General features: G+C 39.6%; 2 protein-coding genes across 2 annotated transcripts in view; both read right to left on the bottom strand.

Moving 5' to 3' along the window:
- Positions 1 to 23,328, bottom strand: part of LOC116733102 (gastrula zinc finger protein XlCGF57.1-like) — a 366,755-nt gene that overhangs the window by 50,958 nt on the left and 292,469 nt on the right. The window lies entirely within an intron of this gene.
- LOC116733152 (gastrula zinc finger protein XlCGF57.1-like) lies at positions 10,781 to 11,865 on the bottom strand (the record flags this gene model as incomplete). Its single annotated transcript, XM_032583958.1, has 2 exons — positions 10,781 to 11,608; positions 11,777 to 11,865. Coding segments are annotated over 2 exons (768 nt in total), but the record flags the coding sequence as incomplete, so codon positions are not given.

Here is a 23,328-nt window from a genome sequence, read left to right as displayed (position 1 = left end):
GACACCCAAACAAAACTGGAGGAAACAAAGCTGAGGTAGAGAGGCAGAGAGCTCTTAAGGAGATTTTCATCGGCAGGAGCATCGAGTTGAAGAAAAAACTACAGGCAATTGAAAAGGGCAACAATCCAGAGACTCTCAGCCCTGCATTATCGATTCCGAGGTGGACAGCGAAACAAAACAGCAGCTGCAAGAGGACTTAGACACAGTGAAGGTAGATCATATTGCCACAGAGCGAGCGTTCATGTCAAGGATTGAGGAATTAAAAGACAAAACAGAGCACTCCAACAAGAGCTGGACGACATGAAGGCTAAATACGAGGAGCTTCAGTCCAAATCTGAAGCAGACATTAGTGAGATCAAACGTCAGGCTGACATGCAGATGGTCAATGAAGACAAGATCAGACAGGGCCAAAATTTAATAGAGAAAATGTCAAAGGAGATCAGCAGCTTCAAGGAATCCGAGAAATACCTGTTGAGAGAACTGGAACAGATTAATGGTTCATACGAAGAACTAAAGTTGAGGTATGAAGCAGATTTGACTCATATGACAGAAGCTAATTTGGAAAAAACCAAACATGATCTTGTTGAGCTCATCAAGGCACTCAGAGCAGAGAAGGACAACCTCAATCAGAAAAATGCAGAAGATATCTCTTTCCTCCAATGGCAATCAACTGAGGTAATAAAACATCTGCAATCTGTTCTGGAATTCGCAACAGTTAATTACCACGAACTAAAAGCCAGATATGAAGGAAATGTTCTGACTCTAATGCAGCAGTTAGAAACATCTAAGCAGCATATACATAAAGAGATTAAAACTTATTCAGAGCAAATGATGAGTGTCCTGAAGATTATCACCGAGCTTAAAGCTGAGAAAGACAGTCTCCTAAAACAACTGACTGCTTTTCAACAACTTCCCTCCGGCTGTGAGCTTAACTCACAGCAGGAAAACATGGAAACTGATCATCAACACAAACACGAATTAGGACCTGAGAGACAAAAAGAACCAAACGAGAAAGACACTACCCCGGAAAACAAGGTTTCTGACACTGCGTCCTTGGATCAGGACCGTCTGACAGAGGAAACCCTGTCAGAAAACATTGATGTTCCTGATGCCTCTCCCAACCAGGTAAATGACTTTACGGAAAACATGCCGAGTAACTTAGAATCCATGGACGTGACGGACCGCTCTGTGGAAAATCTGTCACAGGAACCAGTGGGGGCAGTCGCCGAGGGAAAAATCAGTGTGGAAGAAGATACGACACTGTTTGGGGCTCAGAAAACCACAAATGTTCAAGAAGAAAAGCAAGAAAGCCTCTGAGTCAAGCGACTAGGAAAAAATTTAATTTCTGAAACCGTTTGCAACCCCAAAATATATTTCTTATTTTAGATCCCCCCCAAAAAAATGACCGTGGGTTTTTCTCCGGGTGCTCCGGTTTCCCCACAGATTTCCAAAACCATATAAATTAGGGTTATTGACCAAAGTAAATTGTCCTCAAAAAAGGTAGTATTAATTTCTGGAAAATTTAATTTGCAAACGATTCAGATTGGAGAAACATTTGTGGTGAGAAAAGCAAGAAAACCTCTAAAAACAAGCAACTAGTTAAAGAGTCCAGGTCAGTCCCTGAACCATTTTCAAACCCCAAATTACATTTTACATTTTAGACTAAAAAACAAAAAGGACAACACGGTGATGCAGTGGTTAGTGCTGCATCTCACAGAAAAGCGTTCTTCATTCTCAACCAGGCGCCTCTTTCTGTGGGAGTTTGTCTGTTCTCCCCGTGTTAGTGTGGGGTTTTTCTCCGGGTGCTCCGGTTCCCCCCAGGATTTCAAAAATGATTTAAATTGGGTTATTGACTAATGTACATTGTCCTCACAAAGGTAGTAATTTCTAGAAATTGAATTTGCAAATGGTTCAGATTAGAGAAACATAGTGAGAGTTGCCCCTCCACAGGTTGCTCTCCGCAGGTTGCTCTCCACAGGTTGCTCTCCATAGGTTGCCCTCCGCAGGTTGCCCTCTGCAGGTTGCCCCTCCACAGGTTGCACTCCACAGGTTGCTCTCCACAGGTTGCTCTCCACAGGTTGCTCTCCACAGGTTGCTTTCCACAGGTTTGCCCTCCACAGGTTGCTCTCCACAGGTTGCTTCTCCACAGGTGCTTTCCACAGGTTGCCCTCCACAGGTTGCCCTCCACAGTTGCTCTCCACAGGTTGCTCTCCACAGGTTGCTCTCCACAGGTTGCTCTTCCCCACCAGTTTCTAGATGCAAGTCAAGGTTTTTAATGGGATCCGTTTTAGTGGCCTTAGCATCTCGTCCTCTGCTTTTTGCAGATGTGATGAGGGTCCTATTGGCTTCATCAGTTGTGGGCAAATAATCTTTGTCGTAGGCCTAACAAGGCGAATGCCTGAACTGGAAAAGGAGGGGCCCTTCTGTTGCTGTTGAGCCATGTTGCATTGCTTGATAGCTAGTTGTTGGCCAGGAATAAACCCAGTCCTGTTTTTTTCCTTTGCAAAAGTTGTTCTCACTGTTGCTTTTGATATATTTTAAAGAAATGTTATTGTCACAATAGAAGGAGCAAAGAGTCGGGGAGGAGACAACAGACCAGAGGCCAGCAGCAGGACCATGATGTAGGATCTTCTCTTACCTGAGAATAATTGCTTAAGACGAGCAATTATTACAGACACACAATTACTTATCTTAGAGATACGTAATAATTTGCTTATTATCTTAGAGATAATTTATTTATCTCTAAGATAATAAGCAAATTATTACTTATTACAGATAATAATAAGCAAATTATTACTTATCTTAGAGATACGTAATAATTTGTTTATTATCTTAGAGATAATTCACTTATCTCTAAGATAAGCAAATTATAACTTATCTTAAATATCAGTGATAATTTGCTTATGCCCTAATTTCCACACGACTCACACAAACACAACCCTAATGCTCTTCATGTAAGTGGAGCACAAAATCAACACAATGCTTATGAGCCACACAAATGTGGACACGTTGTGTGTCTGACCCACACAAACACAAACACGCACAATGCAACACAGGCACACATATATATTCCTACATAGCTTATTTCTTACAAATGAAGTAAATCATAAAAATAGTCAAATAAACCCCAGCTAGTAGATATGAACGCTCCTCTTGCCGGTGCTCAGATTCTGTGTCTGTGACACCCAGAGGAGGTGAAATGATCCCATATGCCCCATTTATATTTTATTTGTAAATATTTCTGACAAAATGTAACTGTTGTTGCACCAATTATTACAGTAGTTTAATTTTTAGCTTCACCGCACAGTCACATTTAGATATAGAAAAATCCATATTGGAATATTGGAATATTCCAATGTTAGCTATTGGAACAGTTAGCAGGCCATGACGGCAACACTGTCTTTAGAAGACTGCTTGATACTGGATATTACGACATTTAATTTCTATTTACATTGAACTGAATTGTTGATTTGCTGATGCATATTGGAACATTAAATATTTGACCAATTCTGACATGTAGCAAGTCGTTACTGGACACTTTTGTTGTTCACACGTTGATTGATATGATTCCTTTGGAGCTGAACACAGTTCCCCGCCTGCTGCTGTTTACTCAGGATGATTTGCGTTCTCGGATCCTTTCTCAGGAATCATAAATGTTTATGCAGGAAATTACAACACCGTCTCTGTCCTGAATTTCAAATATAGAGGCAGAGGCGAAGGATGAGACAAAGTCAGTTTTGCTTCGTTCTTTTCATATTTTTTTCAGTCACTTAAGGAACCGCAAAACTAATTTTGTGGTAAAATTCTGCAGAATTCATGTGGTTTGTTTCTAAGTCAGATCAGGATAAAAAATTCAAGCTTATGATTTTTTACTAAGTGTCCAGATGAAAAGCTAACTGGGACTTAATGGCCAACATGGTGGAATACTTCAATAGAGGCTAAAAACACGTTAGATAAACTGAATGCAGTTGACATAAACTTCAACTCCATGATGATCAAAACATTTGTTTTTGTTTTTTTTTTACTGATAATAAAAGAGTTAAAAAACATTTTATTGTGATGTGATCTTCTATAAAGATCTTATTAGAAATAATTTCTTTACTTGATGTAGAAAAATCATATGATTGTTAGAGAATAAATTCTCAGAAGGATGCCGGAACGCCTTCTCTAACACGTAATTTCTCCTTTCATGGAGCCTAAACTGTATGAACGGACACTATTTAGTTTATGTACAACTAAATGCATTTTTTAAAAAACGCATTTAAAAAAAATTTTAGGATTTTTTTTTTTTTAGGATTTATTCATTTAGATTAAGAAACTTTTAAGAAAGTTTTAAGAAACTTTCTTAAAAAATCCTAAAATTAAGAAATTTTAGGATTTTTAGGATTGCAATACTTAAATCACACAATGTAATTTTACTTGTCTTTTAACAGAACACAATAACATAACATAGAGTTTATTATTAACATCACCAGCTTACCTGTAAATCAAAATATCTCTACTAGGAGTACAGCTACACAGCGCTCATAAACATCAGTGTTAGCGACCGTTATCTCTTCTTCTTCTTCTTGATGAAATTTATTGGCGGTTGGCAAAAAACGTTGGGTGAGCATTACCGCCACCAACTGGTAAGGAGTGTGGACCACATGACAACACAAACAAACAAAAAAAAAAACTATATCCTATTATATAACTTACTTTGTTTCAAAAAAATCAAATATAGCCTGATATCCTCTGCTTCCCGAGTCCTTTTGCAATAAATCAACAATATCAAATTTCATTTTCATATTACTAAGGTTTCTTATTAACGTTTCTCTGAAACAGATCATTCCTGCAACTTAAAATAACATGCTCCAATGTCTCATCTTCCCTGCAGTCACATTTCCCTGTCTGATGTTTCCCTATCAAAAATAGTGATCTATTTAGACCAGTGTGTCCAATCCTAAGTCGTGATGAGAAGAACCATGTTGGAATGTATATTGTAACTTTTTACTTTGTAAAATAGTCTAATGTTATTATATCAGGTTATAGTCTTTCAGGTTGAAACTCAGTTGTAAAGTTAAACACTGAATTATTATACATGTTTTAGAGTTTTACCACAGGTTGCTTTCCACAGGTTGCCCTCTTCAGGTTGCTTCCACAGGTTGCTCTCCACAGGTTGCCCTCCACAGGTTGCTCTCCACAGGTTGCTCTCCACAGGTTGCTCTCCACAGGTTGCTCTTCCCCACCAGTTTCTAGATGCCAGTCAAGGTTTTTTAATGGGATCAGTTTTAGTGGCCTTAGCATCTCGTCTCTGCTTTTTGCAGATGTGATGAGGTCCTATTGGCTTCATCAGCTGTGGGCAAATAATCTTTGTCGTAGGCCTAACAAGGCGAATGCCTGAACTGGAAAAGGAGGGGCCCTTGCTGTTGCTGTTGAGCCATGTGCATTGCTTGATAGCTAGTTGTTGCCAGGAATAAACCCAGTCCTGTTTTTTTCCTTTGCAAAAGTTGTTCTCACTGTTGCTTTTGATATATTTTAAAGAAATGTTTATTGTCACAATAGAAGGAGCAAAGAGTCGGGGAGGAGACAACAGACCAGAGGCCAGCAGCAGGACCATGATGTAGGATCTTCTCTTACCTGAGAATAATTTGCTTAAGACGAGCAAATTATTACAGACACACAATTACTTATCTTAGAGATATGTAATAATTTGCTTATTATCTTAGAGATAATTTTTTATCTCTAAGATAATAAGCAAATTATTACTTATTACAGATAATAATAAGCAAATTATTACTTATCTTAGAGATACGTAAAATTTGTTTATTATCTTAGAGATAATTCACTTATCTCTAAGATAAGCAAATTATAACTTATCTTAAATATCAGTGATAATTTGCTTATGCCCTAATTTCCACACGACTCACATAAACACAACCCTAATGCTCTTCATGTAAGTGGAGCACAAATCAACACAATGCTTATGAGCCACACAAATGTGGACACGTTGTGTGTCTGACCCACACAAACACAAACACGCACAATGCAACACAGGCACACATATATTCCTACATAGCTTATTTCTTACAAATGAAGTAAATCATAAAAATAGTAAAATAAACCCCAGCTAGTAGATATGAACGCTCCTCTTGCCGGTGCTCAGATTCTGTGTCTGTGACACCCAGAGGAGGTGAAATGATCCCATATGCCCCATTTATATTTTATTTGTAAATATTTCTGACAAAATGTAACTGTTGTTGCACCAATTATTACAGTAGTTAATTTTTAGCTTCACCGCACAGTCACATTTAGATATAGAAAAATCCATATTGGAATATTGGAATATTCCAATGTTAGCTATTGGAACAGTTAGCAGGCCATGACGGCAACACTGTCTTTAGAAGACTGCTTGATACTGGATATTACGACATTTAATTTCTATTTACATTGAACTGAATTGGTGATTTGCTGATGCATATTGGAGCATTAAATATTTGACCAATTCTGACATGTAGCAAGTGTTACTGGACACTTTTGTTGTTCACACGTTGATTGATATGATTCCTTTGGAGCTGAACACAGTTCCGCCTGCTGCTGCTGTTTACTCAGGATGATTTGCGTTCTCAGATCCTTTCTCAGGAATCATAAATGTTTATGCAGGAAATTACAACACCGTCTCTGTCCTGAATTTCAAATATAGAGGCAGAGGCGAAGGATGAGACAAAGTCAGTTTTGCTTCGTTCTTTCATATTTTTTTCAGTCACTTAAGGAACCGCAAAACTAATTTTGTGGTAAAATTCTGCAGAATTCATGTGGTTTGTTTCTAAGTCAGATCAGGATAAAAAATTCAAGCTTATGATTTTTTACTAAGTGTCCAGATGAAAAGCTAATGGGACTTAATGGCCAACATGGTGGAATACTTCAATAGAGGCTAAAAAACACGTTAGATAAACTGAATGCAGTTGACATAAACTTCAACTCCATGATGATCAAAACATTTGTTTTTGTTTTTTTTACTGATAATAAAAGAGTTAAAAAGTATTTATTGTGATGTGATCTTCTATAAAGATATTATCAGAAATAGTTTCTTTACTTGATGTAGAAAGATCATATAATGTTAGAGAATAAATTCTCAGAAGGATGAAAGTTAGTCTCAGTTTAAACACAATCACACTGAAAATGTTCATGTCAATTGTAACAGTTATGGGCTAGGCAGCTAACTGCGGCTACATAAGCAGCATCAGAAGAGTGGCCTTTTAAGGAGCCTGAGGTGTGAAAAAAACAGGACGCAGTGCTTTTAGTTTTGGTGAATATATATTAAGTGATTTGAAAAAAAAACATACAATTACAACAACACAATGAGACACATGAGAATTGAGTCAGAGAATAAATTGATTTCCAAATCATAAAGTCCATAGTCCATTCCTAGCTCGCCATCTTTCGATCCAGATGAGGATCTGATCCGACAGGTGAAAAAAAAAAAACCCCGACCTAAAAGGTCAGAAAACCCGTTAAGTGTTTTATCAGAAACAATTATGTACAAATATAATACAAAGGAAATAATTATTAAATTTATACATCTAGTTTATGCATACTAAATGCAAATGCAATAATTAGATTCCTAATAATTAAACAAACATTTCAATCAGGTTAAATTAACCATAATTTAAATAAAACAAAACAAAACTATCATATTTCAACTAATCAATTTAAAGTTAAAGTGCACTTCCAAAATATCAATCAAGAAAAATAAAATAAATTAATCATCAAATACTCAAGCAGAGTGAGGGAAGGAAAATAAATAAATAAATAAATATACTGCGTAAAATCAACTTAAGTGTAGCTACATTCTGTTCTGATCAATTTTATCTTAAACTTCAGTGCCTCAGCATCAATGTAAAGGTGTCAGAATACGCACAAAATTCAGCAACAAGTTACCTTTAGAAGAGAGTGGGGCGTACTGAGCCACAATCAGCACTAACAGAATCCTGGTGGCGGTCCAGGTAAACAATGCCAGTGATTCTAATAAAACAACCCTCCAATGAGCAATCGAGCAGAAGTACCACATGAAAAAATAATACTGTTAACAAATAACAAACTCATCCAGCAATCAAATCAATAGGTTCAAAGATTTTTGGAGGAATTCCTGAGGAAGACGCCAACAGCAAGCCACAATCAGTGGAACAGGTGAGGATCTTTTACTGCGCACTGGAGGCGTGGCTTTAAATAAGTTAGCAGAGTTCAGGCAACACAGGAAGTGGGCCCGCAAAAATAAAAGTCCTTTACTAATTGCGGGTTACACAATGCAATATAATCCCGTGAGTCCACTATGAATAATTCAGCTCCTCCGGGGGAATCCCGAGGCGTTCCCAGCCCAGAGATATAGTCCCTCCAGCGTGTCCTGGGTCTTCCCCGGGGCCTCCTCCCGGTGGGACGTGCCCGGAACGCCTCACCAGGGAGGCGTCCAGGAGTCATCCTGACCAGATGCCCGAGCCTCAACTGGCTCCTCTCGATGAGAAGGAGCAGCGGCTCTACTCTGAGTCCCTCCCGGATGACTGAGCTTCTCACCCTATCTCTAAGGGAGAGCCCAGCCACCCTACGGAGAAAACCCATTTTGGCCGCTTGTATCCGCGATCTCGTTCTTTCGGTCATGACCCAAATCTCATGACCATAGATGAGGGTGGGAACGTAGATCGACCGGTAAATCGAGAGCTTCGCTTTTTGGCTCAGCTCTTTCTTCACCACGACGGACCGGTACAGCGCCCGCTTGACGGCAGACGCTGCGCCAATCCGCCTGTCGATCTCCAGCTCCCTTCTTCCCTCGTTCATGTACAAGATCCCAAGATACTTGAACTCCTCCACTTGGAGCAGGACACCCCCCCTGAACCGGAGAAGGCACTCTACCCTTTTCCGGCTCAAGACCATGGCCTCGGATTTGGAGGCACTGATCCTCATCCAGGCCGCTTCACACTCGGCTGCGAACCGCTCCAGCAAGAGCTGCAGATCACGACCTGATGAAGCCAATAGGACCACATCATCCGCAAAAAGCAGAGATGACATCCTAAGGCCACCAAAACGGATCCCCTCAACACCTTGGTAAAAGGAGATAGGTAAACACCTGGTTTTAGACCACAATAACTTATTAGTATGGTGTAGGGCCTCCTTTTGCAGCCAATACAGCATCAATTCGTCTTGGGAATGGCATATACAAGTCCTGCACAGTGGTCAGAGGGATTTTAAGCCATTCTTCTTGCAGGATAGTGGCCAGGTCACGACGTGATGCTGGTGGAGGAAAATGTTTCCTGACTCGCTCCTCCAAAAACACCCAAAGTGGCTCAATAATATTTAGATCTGGTGACTGTGCAGGACATGGGAGATGTTCAACTTCACTTTCATGTTCATCAAAACAATCTTTCACCAATCTCGCTGTGTGTATTGGTGCATTGTCATCCTGATACACGGCACCTCCTTCAGGATACAATGTTTGAACCATTGGATGCACATGGTCCTCCAGAATGGTTCGGTAGTCCTTGGCAGTGATGCGCCCATCTAGCACAAGTATGGGGCCAAGGGAATGCCATGATATGGCAACCCATACCATCACTGATCCACCCCCATGCTTCACTCTGGGCATGCAACAGTCTGGGTGGTACGCTTCTTTGGGGCTTCTCCACACCGTAACTCTCCCGGATGTGGGGAAAACAGTAAAGGTGGACTCATCAGAGAACAATACATGTTTCACATTGTCCACAGCCCAAGATTGCGCTCCTTGCACCATTGAAACCGACGTTTGGCATTGGCACGAGTGACCAAAAGTTTGGCTATAGCAGCCCGGCCGTGTATATTGACCCTGTGGAGCTCCCGATGGACAGTTTTGGTGGAAACAGGAGAGTTGAGGTGCACATTTAATTCTGCCGTGATTTGGGCAGCCGTGGTTTTATGTTTTTTGGATACAATCCGGGTTAGCACCCGAACATCCCTTTCAGACAGCTTCCTCTTGCATCCACAGTTAATCCTATTGGATGTGGTTCGTCCTTCTTGGTGGTATGCTGACATAACCCTGGATACCGTGGCTCTTGAAACATCACAAAGACTTTTTAATAATAATTCTTTATTTAATCAGGTAAACCCCGTTGAGATCTAGATCTCATTTTCAACATTACATTTGAGATTAGAATAATAAATCAGACTAATTAATATAAAATACTTTTAATGTGGTAAAATGTAATGAATGTGACATTTTTGAAAACTGTCTTAAATTTTGATATTGAGGAAATGAAAAAAATTCAATTTGTGTAAAAACTCATGTTTTACTGTATTGCAAGGATCTTTAGATGCTTTACTTAAAGCTGACATTTTAAAAATATGGCAACAGTTAATGACGATGACAATCACTGAATAATCCATCAATATTTATTCAGATCAACAGTTATTAAAAAGCATATTCTGCTCAAAATACTAGTGTATATTTTTTTTAGATTTCTTTCAAACAAACATCATAGAGTTTTATTTATGGTAAAACAAGAACATTTCACTGCTTTCATTTCTAAAGTATTTTACATCCAGTCATACACAGAAACTTCAAATAAAAGCTAAACTCAATTATTCTACATGGTACAGAACTCCATGAAAACTGAAATGCACAGAAATGAATCCTGTCTGAATGTGTTCCCCTCTTTAACTTCAGTATCTAATGGGATACTGATGGGGATCTTAAGTACAAATACGACTGAGAATTAAAACAAAAAACTGGATTAAGGAAACAAGCTGCTAGGCAAAAGTAGACCTCAGGTTTATCTTGGTCAGACAGTGAAAGACACAATCACAGTGAATCACTAGCAGCCTGCAAGAATCTGTTGACTTTAATATGTTCAACTTGCTGTTTACATCATCTGACCAGATTTTCCATAAGATTAGATGCCAAATTGGATCGGATCTGTTTTGGACCTATAGCTTCTCATCAGAGTGAGTCTCCATGTGACGAGATAAATTACTTCTGTTACTGTAACTTTTTCCACAGCTCCAACATGAGAATGGCTTCTCACCTGTGTGAATTGTCATATGATCATTTAAAGTTGTTTTCAGGGTGAAACTTTTTCCACAAGTCCCACAAGAGAAAGGTTTGTCACCTGTGTGAATTCTCAGGTGATAAGATAAATGTTCTTTTTGAGTGAAACTTTTTCCACAAGACCCACAAGAGAAAGGCTTCTCACCCGTGTGAATTCTCATGTGAACATTTAAATCACCTTTTTGAGAGAAACGTTTTCCACACGACCCACAAGAGAAAGGCTTCTCACCTGTGTGAATTCTCATGTGATGAGTTAAAGTACGTTTTTCACTGTAACTCTTTCCACAGACACCACAAGTGAAAGGCTTCTCACCTGTGTGAATTCTCATGTGATGAGTTAAAGTATGTTTTTCACTGTAACTCTTTCCACAGATCCCACAAGCGAAAGGCTTCTCACCTGTGTGAATTTTCAGGTGATAAGATAAATGTTGTTTTTGTGTGAAACTTTTTCCACAAGTCCCACAAGAGAAAGGCCTTTCACCCGTGTGAATTCTCATGTGAACATTTAAATAACCTTTTTGAGAGAAACGTTTTCCACAAGACCCACAAGAGAAAGGCCTCTCATCTGTGTGAGTTATCATGTGAACATTTAGAGCGTCCTTTCGAGAGAAACTCTGTCCACAGATCCCACAAGCGAAAGGCTTCTCACCTGTGTGAATTTTCAGGTGATAAGATAAATGTTGTTTTTGTGTGAAACTTTTTCCACAAGTCACACAAGAGAAAAACCTCTCACCTGTGTGAATTTTCATATGAACATTTAAATAACCTTTTTGAGAGAAACTTCTTCCACAAGACCCACAAGAGAAAGGCTTCTCATCTGTGTGAGTTATCATGTGAACATTTAAATAACCTTTTTGAGAGAAACATCTTCCACAAGACCCACAAGAGAAAGGCTTCTCATCTGTGTGAGTTATCATGTGAACATTTAGAGCGTCCTTTCGAGAGAAACTCTTTCCACAGGATCCACAGGAGAAAGGCTTCTCACCTGTGTGAATTCTCATGTGCCGAGTTAAAGGCCCTCTTTCACTGTAACTCTTTCCACAGGTCCCACATGAGAAGGGCTTCTCACCTGTGTGAATTCTCATGTGATGAGTTAAAGTCCCTCTTTCACTGTAACTCTTTACACAAGTCCCACAAGAAAAAGGCCGCTCATCTTTGTGAATTCTTCTGTGTCTCAGCAAGATATCGTTTCGAGAAAAGGTTTTATCACAAATTTTACAAGAATATAATTTTTGACCTGCGTGCGCTTTCTTGTGCTTTTTTTGTTTTGAAGTGTCAGTTCTGCCTTTCTGCTCTTTGGTTTTCTCATATTTCTCCTTTTGTTTTTGTTCTTCCTTTCTCTCTTTTCCTGGGTCTTCAGAATTGATTCCTTCCTGATTCTGGTTCTCAGTTTCTGCAGAGCCATGAGAGATGAGTTGGTTCCTCTGTGGTTCTGTTTCATTGAGAACCTCCTCCTCTTTACACACAACATTGTGGGAGATCTGGACAAAAAGACAAAACAAAAGCCTTTAAATGTCAATCAAACAAGAAGTCTTCATTTTAAATATTTTGTTTGGATAAAAACAGGATTTTTGGAGGGTTATTCTAAAATCACAATCTTACAAGAATGAACATTAACTCAACCAATGAGGTTCTTCTGACCAGAATGGAACTAGATGCGAGTCAAAATATGATATTATGGACCTCCAGGTGAGCAAACAAGATGGTGATAGCTTAACTTAGTGGCTTAATCTAGTGGCTTCCATTCAAATATTACAAAACGTTTTCTTCCTCTATGTAGCTTCAGGATATATATCACATCAAAGAATGACATAAAATCTCTAAAGCAAAGCCCTAAAGTGCTTTCACATCTTGACCCACTGATATTGTCAGACATTGCTCCACTCACACACTCAACACACACACTTTCAAAGCACGACTAAATCTCAGCCTTTACTTTCCTGCGATTCGCAGCAGAATTGGTAACAGTGGGGTGATTGTTGTTAACATGCAGAAAATAATGGCAAAATGATCCTATTGAAAATATTTGACATGAATGTTGGACACTTTGGAAGATTAAATATGAAAGGTGAAAATGGACAATGATATAAATTATTTAAGTCATTTATTTAATGCAATGGGCCCTCCCCCCTGGACTTTGTCTGTCTCCTGGTCCATTTCCCTCCCCTCCACCCCCATCTTACGTTCCTTCGTTCGCCTCCTCTCCCCCAAATCCAGGCGACATTTCCCATATTCTCAAACCTACAGCTTGACAGGTATGGGGCAAGGTGAGAGTTCATCTATTAAACTCACTGAAGATGAATACATAAACTAAAAGTTGGAGTATAGACATTTTTTATAAGATAAGACAGTCACGGATTACAAACTGTAATTTAGATATTATATGATGAATAGTAAACAGTCCAGGTCAAAGTTGATCATTCCAAGTATTTTAAATACTTAGAATGATATGAGATGCATTTAAGGCACTTTTTAAAGTAGGAAATTAAACCTCAATGACACCAATAAGCAACTAATTTGTAGAATAAAAGTTAAATTTTAGCTAAAATTAAACATAATTGAGACTTTTACTATTTTTATTTTTTTAGGGCTAGCAGAGAAGGAACCTGTGGCTCCTTACAGCCAACCAGTGAGTATTTAATATTATCATTTGTGCAGATTGTTTAAATAGTTTTCAGATACAGCGATGTTTAACCAGTCTCTCCAGTAAACTGTATTAGGTGTAAGATTTCCTTCAGTGTAACGTTGTTTTGGGGTTTTTTTGTTTGTTTTTTGTCTTTAAGTAGTGTTAATCATTGATATTTTCAGGCTAGTATCCTAGCTTTCCTATACTGCTTTGCAATTCACTGAAATGTCTAAACTAGAGTCGATTAAAGATGCGGAAGGAAAAAAATTGGTGGAATCGCCCTTTAGCCATTTCCCGAATCGGAAGCTTGAATTGGAAACCAACTTCAGCTTCGTCTTTCTTAAACCTGATTAATCAGTAAAACATGAAGGTGTTTCGTACCTATTCCGGTGTAAGATGATCCTCGGTATCCGGGTAAAATCCATCAGTCTGCGCTGATCCTCCATCTCTTCCTCCATCTTAACGTTGATTTCTTTAAACTCTGTGAATGTTTCTCCAGCAGGAGTTACCTGCTCGTTGATAAACTCTCTCTGAGGCTGAACTGAAGATATTTTCACTGAAAACACGGAAATATTTACCGAAAACACCAAACCTGTTTTCAAACTACCTTCTAAGAGGAGCTAATGCTACCTCGTGAGCTCCGTAGTTTCCCTTGTGTTTCACTTTGGCTGCACTGAAGAAACTGTAAACGATTTTAGTTCCACTTTGAATTTTCCACTTTGAGCCTCCTCTCAACATAAAGTTATATTAAATATCTTACAACCAGTGTTGTATAAAGTACTGAAATCTCAGAGTCAAGTAAAAGTACAAGTACCTCTCCAAAATATGACTTTGGTAAAAGTCCAAGTCACTGACTGAAATGTTACTTAGTTAAAGTCTTAAAGTATCTGAAACTTCTTGTACTTAAGTATTTAAATTACTGTAAAAATGGATGTACTCAAGTAATGTAATGAAAAGTACAAGTAAAAAGTAAAACAAAGCAAATGCAGTTTGAATGACATTTTTTATATTTTGGTAAACTTGTCAAATACAGTTAAAATAATGTACCCAACCAAGTGCAGGCAAAATTAAACCTGCTAATAGATATACCTGCAGGCATCATTTAGTTAAGAAAATTAGGTGCTTTACCTATAGCACAAGGTTAACTTAACCTGCTTTACAACTGAACCAGCTTCTTAGTATACCCTCCAGGACAGAAAATACAAAGTTTTTGTAAGCCTTAAGTTTTCCCTTCAAGTAAGGTCAGTGCTGAAAATGAGAAAAATAAATAGTACAGAAAATGCGGCCACATTCCCTCCTAATTCAGGGATTGTGGTTTCTTAATTTCAGTGTTTATGCTACTGGACGAGAAACAGAGTTAAAATTGTCTTTTGTTCCTCACAGCACCTGTGCAGATCGATCACTGTGCGGTTTGAAGAGTTGGGTAGGAACTGTGTTTGCAGCCCCGGCCCTCATAATGAAGAACGGCTCTAGGAGCCGGTTCCCATGGTTCAATTCAAAGAACCGACTCTAACAGCCCAAACATTCGGGACCGACCCATCAGCTAGATTCAGCAACCTATCTGTTTTTATTACGGATACGATAGTTTATAAAAATAGACATAGTATAAAACATATTTACTGAGATTACATTATAGAGTTCCAATTATAGCAGCATATTTTATGTTTCAGGTCAGTGTTGCTTCATAGACTGTCAGCTCCATCAGTATCAACCTCCAGGTAAAACAGCCGGTGTTGTTACACAGGTGAGAGATCTCCTGCTGCATGTTTCATTGGTAATCGTTCTGCACTGATTGCTGGAGAACTCAGACTTCAATCATAGTAGCAGGCAGAAATGAGGAACCTTTACTGGGGTCAACAAAATGGAAGACACGGCGTGTCTTATCTCTCAAATATCAAATATTTCTACAAAAGGAAGAAAGGAGGAGACCAACAGATTATTCAACCAGCTTTAGCTCTGTAGAGCAAATAATAATAATAATAATACAAAAGACTTTGAGGCATTTTTTTAAATCACATCACAAAAGAGAAAACTTTTGTCTAGATTAGTTCTGGAGAGCCGGTACCTCAGGCCAAACGGATCCAAAGAGAGACAGCAGACAGAAGCAGCACAAAACCAAGAGTAAAAAAAAAGACAAAAAGAAACAGATAATATTTCTGTGGGGACTTAATGGACCAAGAACTGATTGATGGATGTAAGCTCCCGCTGATCTCGATCATCGCTGAGTGTTTGTGCTGCCGAGCCTCTTGAGGGGTTTAAAGAAAGGCCAACAGGAAAACATCTAAACGCGAAAATGAATGTACAGAATCACAGAGGAGGACAAAAAAGTCCCAATACAAACAGATAGCCAGCAGCGACGCTACATATTAAAACAAAGATTTAAAGGAGAGTATCATTTTTCTTTGCAACTTTCAGGTTTGTAAAAGTGTGAGTGTGTGAAAACGTTTTGAAAGGTTTTATGTTTCATTGGACACAATGAAACAAATCTGGAAATCTAAATTCACACATTTTATGTAAATATTGCCAAAAAAAACGTCTCTCCATAAACTGCTTGTATAACAACATAGACAGTGTAACCAACGGTAACACATTCCAAAGATGAAGGAAAACTCTGTGATGTCACAACTAGAGTCATGCTTGTGATGTCATCAGCTCTCTATCTATGTAACAAACTTCTACCTTCTTGTCATTGCTTGCTGCACTACTGAGGAGTTCAGACGCACGCAAAGCGCTTTTACAGTGAGATTGTTAGCAGACTGATTTGAACAAGTATTATTTTGTCAAAACATGGCACATCAAAGCCAAAATTGTTCCATCAGTGATTATAGCCAAAGGACGTCAGTATGGGTGGGTAGGGAACAGACCTCCTCCCTTTGATTTCCACATAGAGATACAACGACTTGCCTCTCTTTTAAAAATGGAGAAAGCAAAATTATTTGACCAGAACCAAAAGCTGGACGATACCCAAACAAAACTGGAGGAAACAAAAGCTGAGGTAGAGAGGCAGAGGGCTCTTAAGGAGATTTTCCTCAGCAGGAACATCGAGTTGAAGAAAAAACTACAGGCAATTGAAAAGGGCAACAATCCAGAGACTCTCAGCCCAGCAATTATCGATTCCGAGGTGGACAGCCACACAAAACAGCAGCTGCAAGAGGACTTAGACCTAGCGAAGATAGATCATATTGCCACAGAGCGAGCGTTCATGTCAAGGATTGAGGAGTTAAAAGACAAAAACAGAGCACTCCAACAAGAGCTGGACGACATGAAGGCTAAATACGAGGAGCTTCAGTCCAAATCTGAAGCAGACATTAGTGAGATCAAACGTCAGGCTGACCTGCAGGATGGTCAATGAAGACAAGATCAGACAGGGCCAAAATTTAATAGAGAAAATGTCCAAGGAGATCAGCAGCTTCAAGGAATCCGAGAAATACCTGTTGAGAGAACTGGAAGCAGATTAATGGTTCATACGAAGAACTAAAGTTGAGGTATGAAGCAGATTTGACTCATATGACAGAAGCTAATTTGGAAAAAACCAAGCATGATCTTAGTTGAGCTCATCAAGGCACTCAGAGCAGAGAAGGACAACCTCAATCAGAAAAATGCAGAAGATATCTCTTTCCTCCAATGGCAATCAACTAAGGCTAATAAAACATCTGCAATCTGTTCTGGAATTCGCAACAGTTAATTACCACGAACTAAAAGCCAGATATGAAGGAAATGTTCTGACTCTAATGCAGCAGTTAGAAACATCTAAGCAGCATATACATAAAGAGATTAAAACTTATTCAGAGCAAATGATGAGTGTCCTGAAGATTATCACCGAGCTTAAAGCTGAGAAAGACAGTCTCCTAAAACAACTGACTGCTTTTCAACAACTTCCCTCCGGCTGTGAGCTTAACTCACAGCAGGAAAACATGAAAACTGATCATCAACACAAACACGAATTAGCACCTGAGAGACAAAAAGAACCAAACGAGAAAGACACTACCCCGGAAAACAAGGTTTCTGACACTGCGTCCATGGATCAGGACCGTCTGACAGAGGAAACCCTGTCAGAAAACATTGATGTTCCTGATGCCTCTCCCAACCAGGTAAACGACTTTATGGAAAACATGCCGAGTAACTTAGAATCCATGGACGTGACGGACCGCTCTGTGGAAAATCTGTCACAGGAACCAGTGGGGGCAGTCGCCGAGGAAAAATCAGTGTGGAAGAAGATACGACACTGTTTGGGGCTCAGAAAACCACAAATGTTCAAGAAGAAAAAGCAAGAAAAGCCTCTGAGTCAAGCGACTAGGAAAAAATTTAATTTCTGAACCGTTTGCAAACCCCAAAATATATTTCTTATTTTAGATCCCCCCCAAAAAAATGACCGTGGGTTTTTCTCCGGGTGCTCCGGTTTCCCACAGATTTCCAAAACCATATAAATTAGGGTTATTGACCAAAGTAAATTGTCCTCAAAAAAGGTAGTATTAATTTCTGGAAAATTTAATTTGCAAACGGTTCCGATTGGAGAAACATTTGTGGTGAGAAAAGCAAGAAAACCTCTAAAACAAGCAACTAGTTAAAGAGTCCAGGTCAGTCCTGAACCATTTTCAAAACCCCAAATTACATTTTACATTTTAGACTAAAAAACAAAAAAGGACAACACGGTGATGCAGTGGTTAGCGCTGCATCTTCACAGAAAAGCGTTCTTCATTCTCAACCAGGCGCCTCTTTCTGTGGGAGTTTGTCTGTTCTCCCCGTGTTAGTGTGGGGTTTTCTCCGGGTGCTCCGGTTCCCCCCAGGATTTCAAAAATGATTTAAATTGGGGTTATTGACTAATGTACATTGTCCTCACAAAGGTAGTATTAATTTCTAGAAAATTGAATTTGCAAATGGTTCAGATTAGAGAAACATAGTGAGAGTTGCCCTCCACAGGTTGCTCTCCGCAGGTTGCTCTCCACAGGGTTTGCTCTCCATAGGTTGCCCTCCACAGGTTTGCTCTCCGCAGGTTGCTCTCCACAGGTTGCTCTCCATAGGTTGCCCTCCGCAGGTTGCCTCCTGCAGGTTGCCCTCCACAGGTTGCCCTCCACAGGTTGCTCTCCACAGGTTGCTCTCCACAGGTTGCTTTCCACAGGTTGCCCTCTTCAGGTTTGCCCCTCCACAGGTTGCTCTCCACAGGTGCCCTCCACAGGTTGCTCTCCACAGGTTGCTCTCCACAGGTTGCTCTCCACAGGTTGCTCTTCCCCACCAGTTTCTAGATGCAGTCAAGGTTTTTTAATGGGATCAGTTTTTAGTGGCCTTAGCATCTCGTCTCTGCTTTTTGCAGATGTGATGAGGTCCTATTGGCTTCATCAGCTGTGGGCAAAATAATCTTTGTCGTAGGCCTAACAAGGCGAATGCCTGAACTGGAAAAGGAGGGGCCTTTGCTGTTGCGTTGAGCCATGTTGCATTGCTTGATAGCTAGTTGTTGCCAGGAATAAACCCAGTCCTGTTTTTTTCCTTTGCAAAAGTTGTTCTCACTGTTGCTTTTGATATATTTTAAAGAAATGTTTATTGTCACAATAGAAGGAGCAAAGAGTCGGGGAGGAGACAACAGACCAGAGGCCAGCAGCAGGACCATGATGTAGGATCTTCTCTTACCTGAGAATAATTTGCTTAAGACGAGCAAATTATTACAGACACACAATTACTTATCTTAGAGATACGTAATAATTTGCTTATTATCTTAGAGATAATTTATTTATCTCTAAGATAATAAGCAAATTATTACTTATTACAGATAATAATAAGCAAATTATTACTTATCTTAGAGATACGTAATAATTTGTTTATTATCTTAGAATAATTCACTTATCTCTAAGATAAGCAAATTATAACTTATCTTAAATATCAGTGATAATTTGCTTATGCCCTAATTTCCACACGACTCACATAAACACAACCCTAATGCTCTTCATGTAAGTGGAGCACAAAATCAACACAATGTTTATGAGCCACACAAATGTGGACACGTTGTGTGTCTGACCCACACAAACACAAACACGCACAATGCGAACACAGGCACACACATATATTCCTACATAGCTTATTTCTTACAAATGAAGTAAATCATAAAAATAGTCAAATAAACCCCAGCTAGTAGATATGAACGCTCCTCTTGCCGGTGCTCAGATTCTGTGTCTGTGACACCCAGAGGAGGTGAAATGATCCCATATGCCCCATTTATATTTTATTTGTAAATATTTCTGACAAAATGTAACTGTTGTTGCACCAATTATTACAGTAGTTTAATTTTTAGCTTCACCGCACAGTCACATTTAGATATAGAAAAATCCATATTGGAATATTGGAATATTCCAATGTTAGCTATTGGAACAGTTAGCAGGCCATGACGGCAACACTGTCTTTAGAAGACTGCTTGATACTGGATATTACGACATTTAATTTCTATTTACATTGAACTGAATTGGTGATTTGCTGATGCATATTGGAGCATTAAATATTTGACCAATTCTGACATGTAGCAAGTGGTTACTGGACACTTTTGTTGTTCACACGTTGATTGATATGATTCCTTTGGAGCTGAACACAGTTCCCCGCCTGCTGCTGTTTACTCAGGATGATTTGCGTTCTCAGATCCTTTCTCAGGAATCATAAATGTTTAATGCAGGAAATTACAACACCGTCTCTGTCCTGAATTTCAAATATAGAGGCAGAGGCGAAGGATGAGACAAAGTCAGTTTTGCTTCGTTCTTTACATATTTTTTTTCAGTCACTTAAGGAACCGCAAAACTAATTTTGTGGTAAAATTCTGCAGAATTCATGTGGTTTGTTTCTAAGTCAGATCAGGATAAAAATTCAAGCTTATGATTTTTTACTAAGTGTCCAGATGAAAAGCTAACTGGGACTTAATGGCCAACATGGTGGAATACTTCAATAGAGGCTAAAAAGACGTTAGATAAACTGAATGCAGTTGACATAAACTTCAACTCCATGATGATCAAAACATTTTGTTTTTGTTTTTTTTTAACTGATAATAAAAGAGTTAAAAAGTATTTTATTGTGATGTGATCTTCTATAAAGATATTATCAGAAATAGTTTCTTTACTTGATGTAGAAAGATCATATAATTGTTAGAGAATAAATTCTCAGAAGGATGAAAGTTAGTCTCAGTTTAAACACAATCACACTGAAAATGTTCATGTCAATTGTAACAGTTATGGGCTAGGCAGCTAACTGCGGCTACATAAGCAGCATCAGAAGAGTGGCCTTTTAAGGAGCCTGAGGTGTGAAAAAAACAGGACGCAGTGCTTTTAGTTTTGGTGAATATATATTAAGTGATTTGAATAAAAAAACATACAATTACAACAACACAATGAGACACATGAGAATTGAGTCAGAATAAATTGATTTCCAAATCATAAAGTCCATAGTCCATTCCTAGCTCGCCATCTTTCGATCCAGATGAGGATCTGATCCGACAGGTGAAAAAAAAAAAACGACCTAAAAGGTCAGAAAACCCATTAAGTGTTTTATCAGAAACAATTATGTACAAATATAATACAAAGGAAATAATTATTAAATTTAAACATCTAGTTTATGCATACTAAATGCAAATGCAATACTTAGATTCCTAATAATTAAACAAACATTTCAATCAGGTTAAATTAACCATAATTTAAATAAAACAAAACAAAACTATCATATTTCAACTAATCAATTTAAAGTTAAAGTGCACTTCCAAAATATCAATCAAGAAAAATAAAATAAATTAATCATCAAATACTCAAGCAGAGTGAGGGAAGGAAAATAAATAAATAAATAAATATACTGCGTAAAATCAACTTAAGTGTAGCTACATTCTGTTCTGATCAATTTTATCTTAAACTTCAGTGCCTCAGCATCAATGTAAAGGTGTCAGAATACGCACAAAATTCAGCAACAAGTTACCTTTTAGAAGAGAGTGGGGCGTACTGAGCCACAATCAGCACTAACAGAATCCTGGTGGCGGTCCAGGTAAACAATGCCAGTGATTCTAATAAAACAACCCTCCAATGAGCAATCGAGCAGAAGTACCACATGAAAAAATAATACTGTTAACAAATAACAAACTCATCCAGCAATCAAATCAATAGGTTCAAAGATTTTTGGAGGAATTCCTGAGGAAGACGCCAACAGCAAGCCACAATCAGTGGAACAGGTGAGGATCTTTTACTGCGCACTGGAGGCGTGGCTTTAAATAAGTTAGCAGAGTTCAGGCAACACAGGAAGTGGGCCCGCAAAAATAAAAGTCCTTTACTAATTGCGGGTTACACAATGCAATATAATCCCGTGAGTCCACTATGAATAATTCAGCTCCTCCGGGGGAATCCCGAGGCGTTCCCAGCCGAGAGACATAGTCCCTCCAGCGTGTCCTGGGTCTTCCCCGGGGCCTCCTCCCGGTGGGACGTGCCCGGAACGCCTCACCAGGGAGGCGTCCAGGAGGCATCCTGGCCAGATGCCCGAGCCTCAACTGGCTCCTCTCGATGAGAAGGAGCAGCGGCTCTACACTGAGTCCCTCCCGGATGACTGAGCTTCTCACCCTATCTCTAAGGGAGAGCCCAGACACCCTACAGAGAAAACCCATTTCGGCCGCTTATATCCGCAATCTTGTTCTTTCGGTCATGACCCAAATCTCATGACCGTAGATGAGGGTGGGAACGTAGATCGACCGGTAAATCGAGAGCTTCGCTTTTTGGCTCAGCTCTTTCTTCACCACGACGGACCGGTACAGCGCCTGCTTGACGGCAGACGCTGCGCCAATCCGCCTGTCGATCTCCAGCTCCCTTCTTCCCTCATTCATGTACAAGATCCCAAGATACTTGAACTCCTCCACTTGGAGCAGGACACCCCCCCTGAACCGGAGAAGGCACTCTACCCTTTTCCGGCTCAAGACCATGGCCTCGGATTTGGAGGCACTGATCCTCATCCAGGCCGCTTCACACTCGGCTGCGAACCGCTCCAGCAAGAGCTGCAGATCACGACCTGATGAAGCCAATAGGACCACATCATCCGCAAAAAGCAGAGATGACATCCTAAGGCCACCAAAACGGATCCCCTCAACACCTTGGTAAAAGGAGATAGGTAAACACCTGGTTTTAGACCACAATAACTTATTAGTATGGTGTAGGGCCTCCTTTTGCAGCCAATACAGCATCAATTTGTCTTGGGAATGGCATATACAAGTCCTGCACAGTGGTCAGAGGGATTTTAAGCCATTCTTCTTGCAGGATAGTGGCCAGGTCACGACGTGATGCTGGTGGAGGAAAATGTTTCCTGACTCGCTCCTCCAAAACACCCCAAAGTGGCTCAATAATATTTAGATCTGGTGACTGTGCAGGCCATGGGAGATGTTCAACTTCACTTTCATGTTCATCAAACCAATCTTTCACCAATCTCGCTGTGTGTATTGGTGCATTGTCATCCTGATACACGGCACCTCCTTCAGGATACAATGTTTGAACCATTGGATGCACATGGTCCTCCAGAATGGTTCGGTAGTCCTTGGCAGTGATGCGCCCATCTAGCACAAGTATGGGGCCAAGGGAATGCCATGATATGGCAACCCATACCATCACTGATCCACCCCCATGCTTCACTCTGGGCATGCAACAGTCTGGGTGGTACG

Source organism: Xiphophorus hellerii, chromosome 14 (assembly GCF_003331165.1).
Source record: "Xiphophorus hellerii strain 12219 chromosome 14, Xiphophorus_hellerii-4.1, whole genome shotgun sequence".
Lineage (NCBI taxonomy): Eukaryota > Metazoa > Chordata > Actinopteri > Cyprinodontiformes > Poeciliidae > Xiphophorus > Xiphophorus hellerii.
The sequence above is the reverse complement of the archived record's forward strand: the minus strand, read 5'-3'. Positions and strand labels throughout refer to the sequence as shown.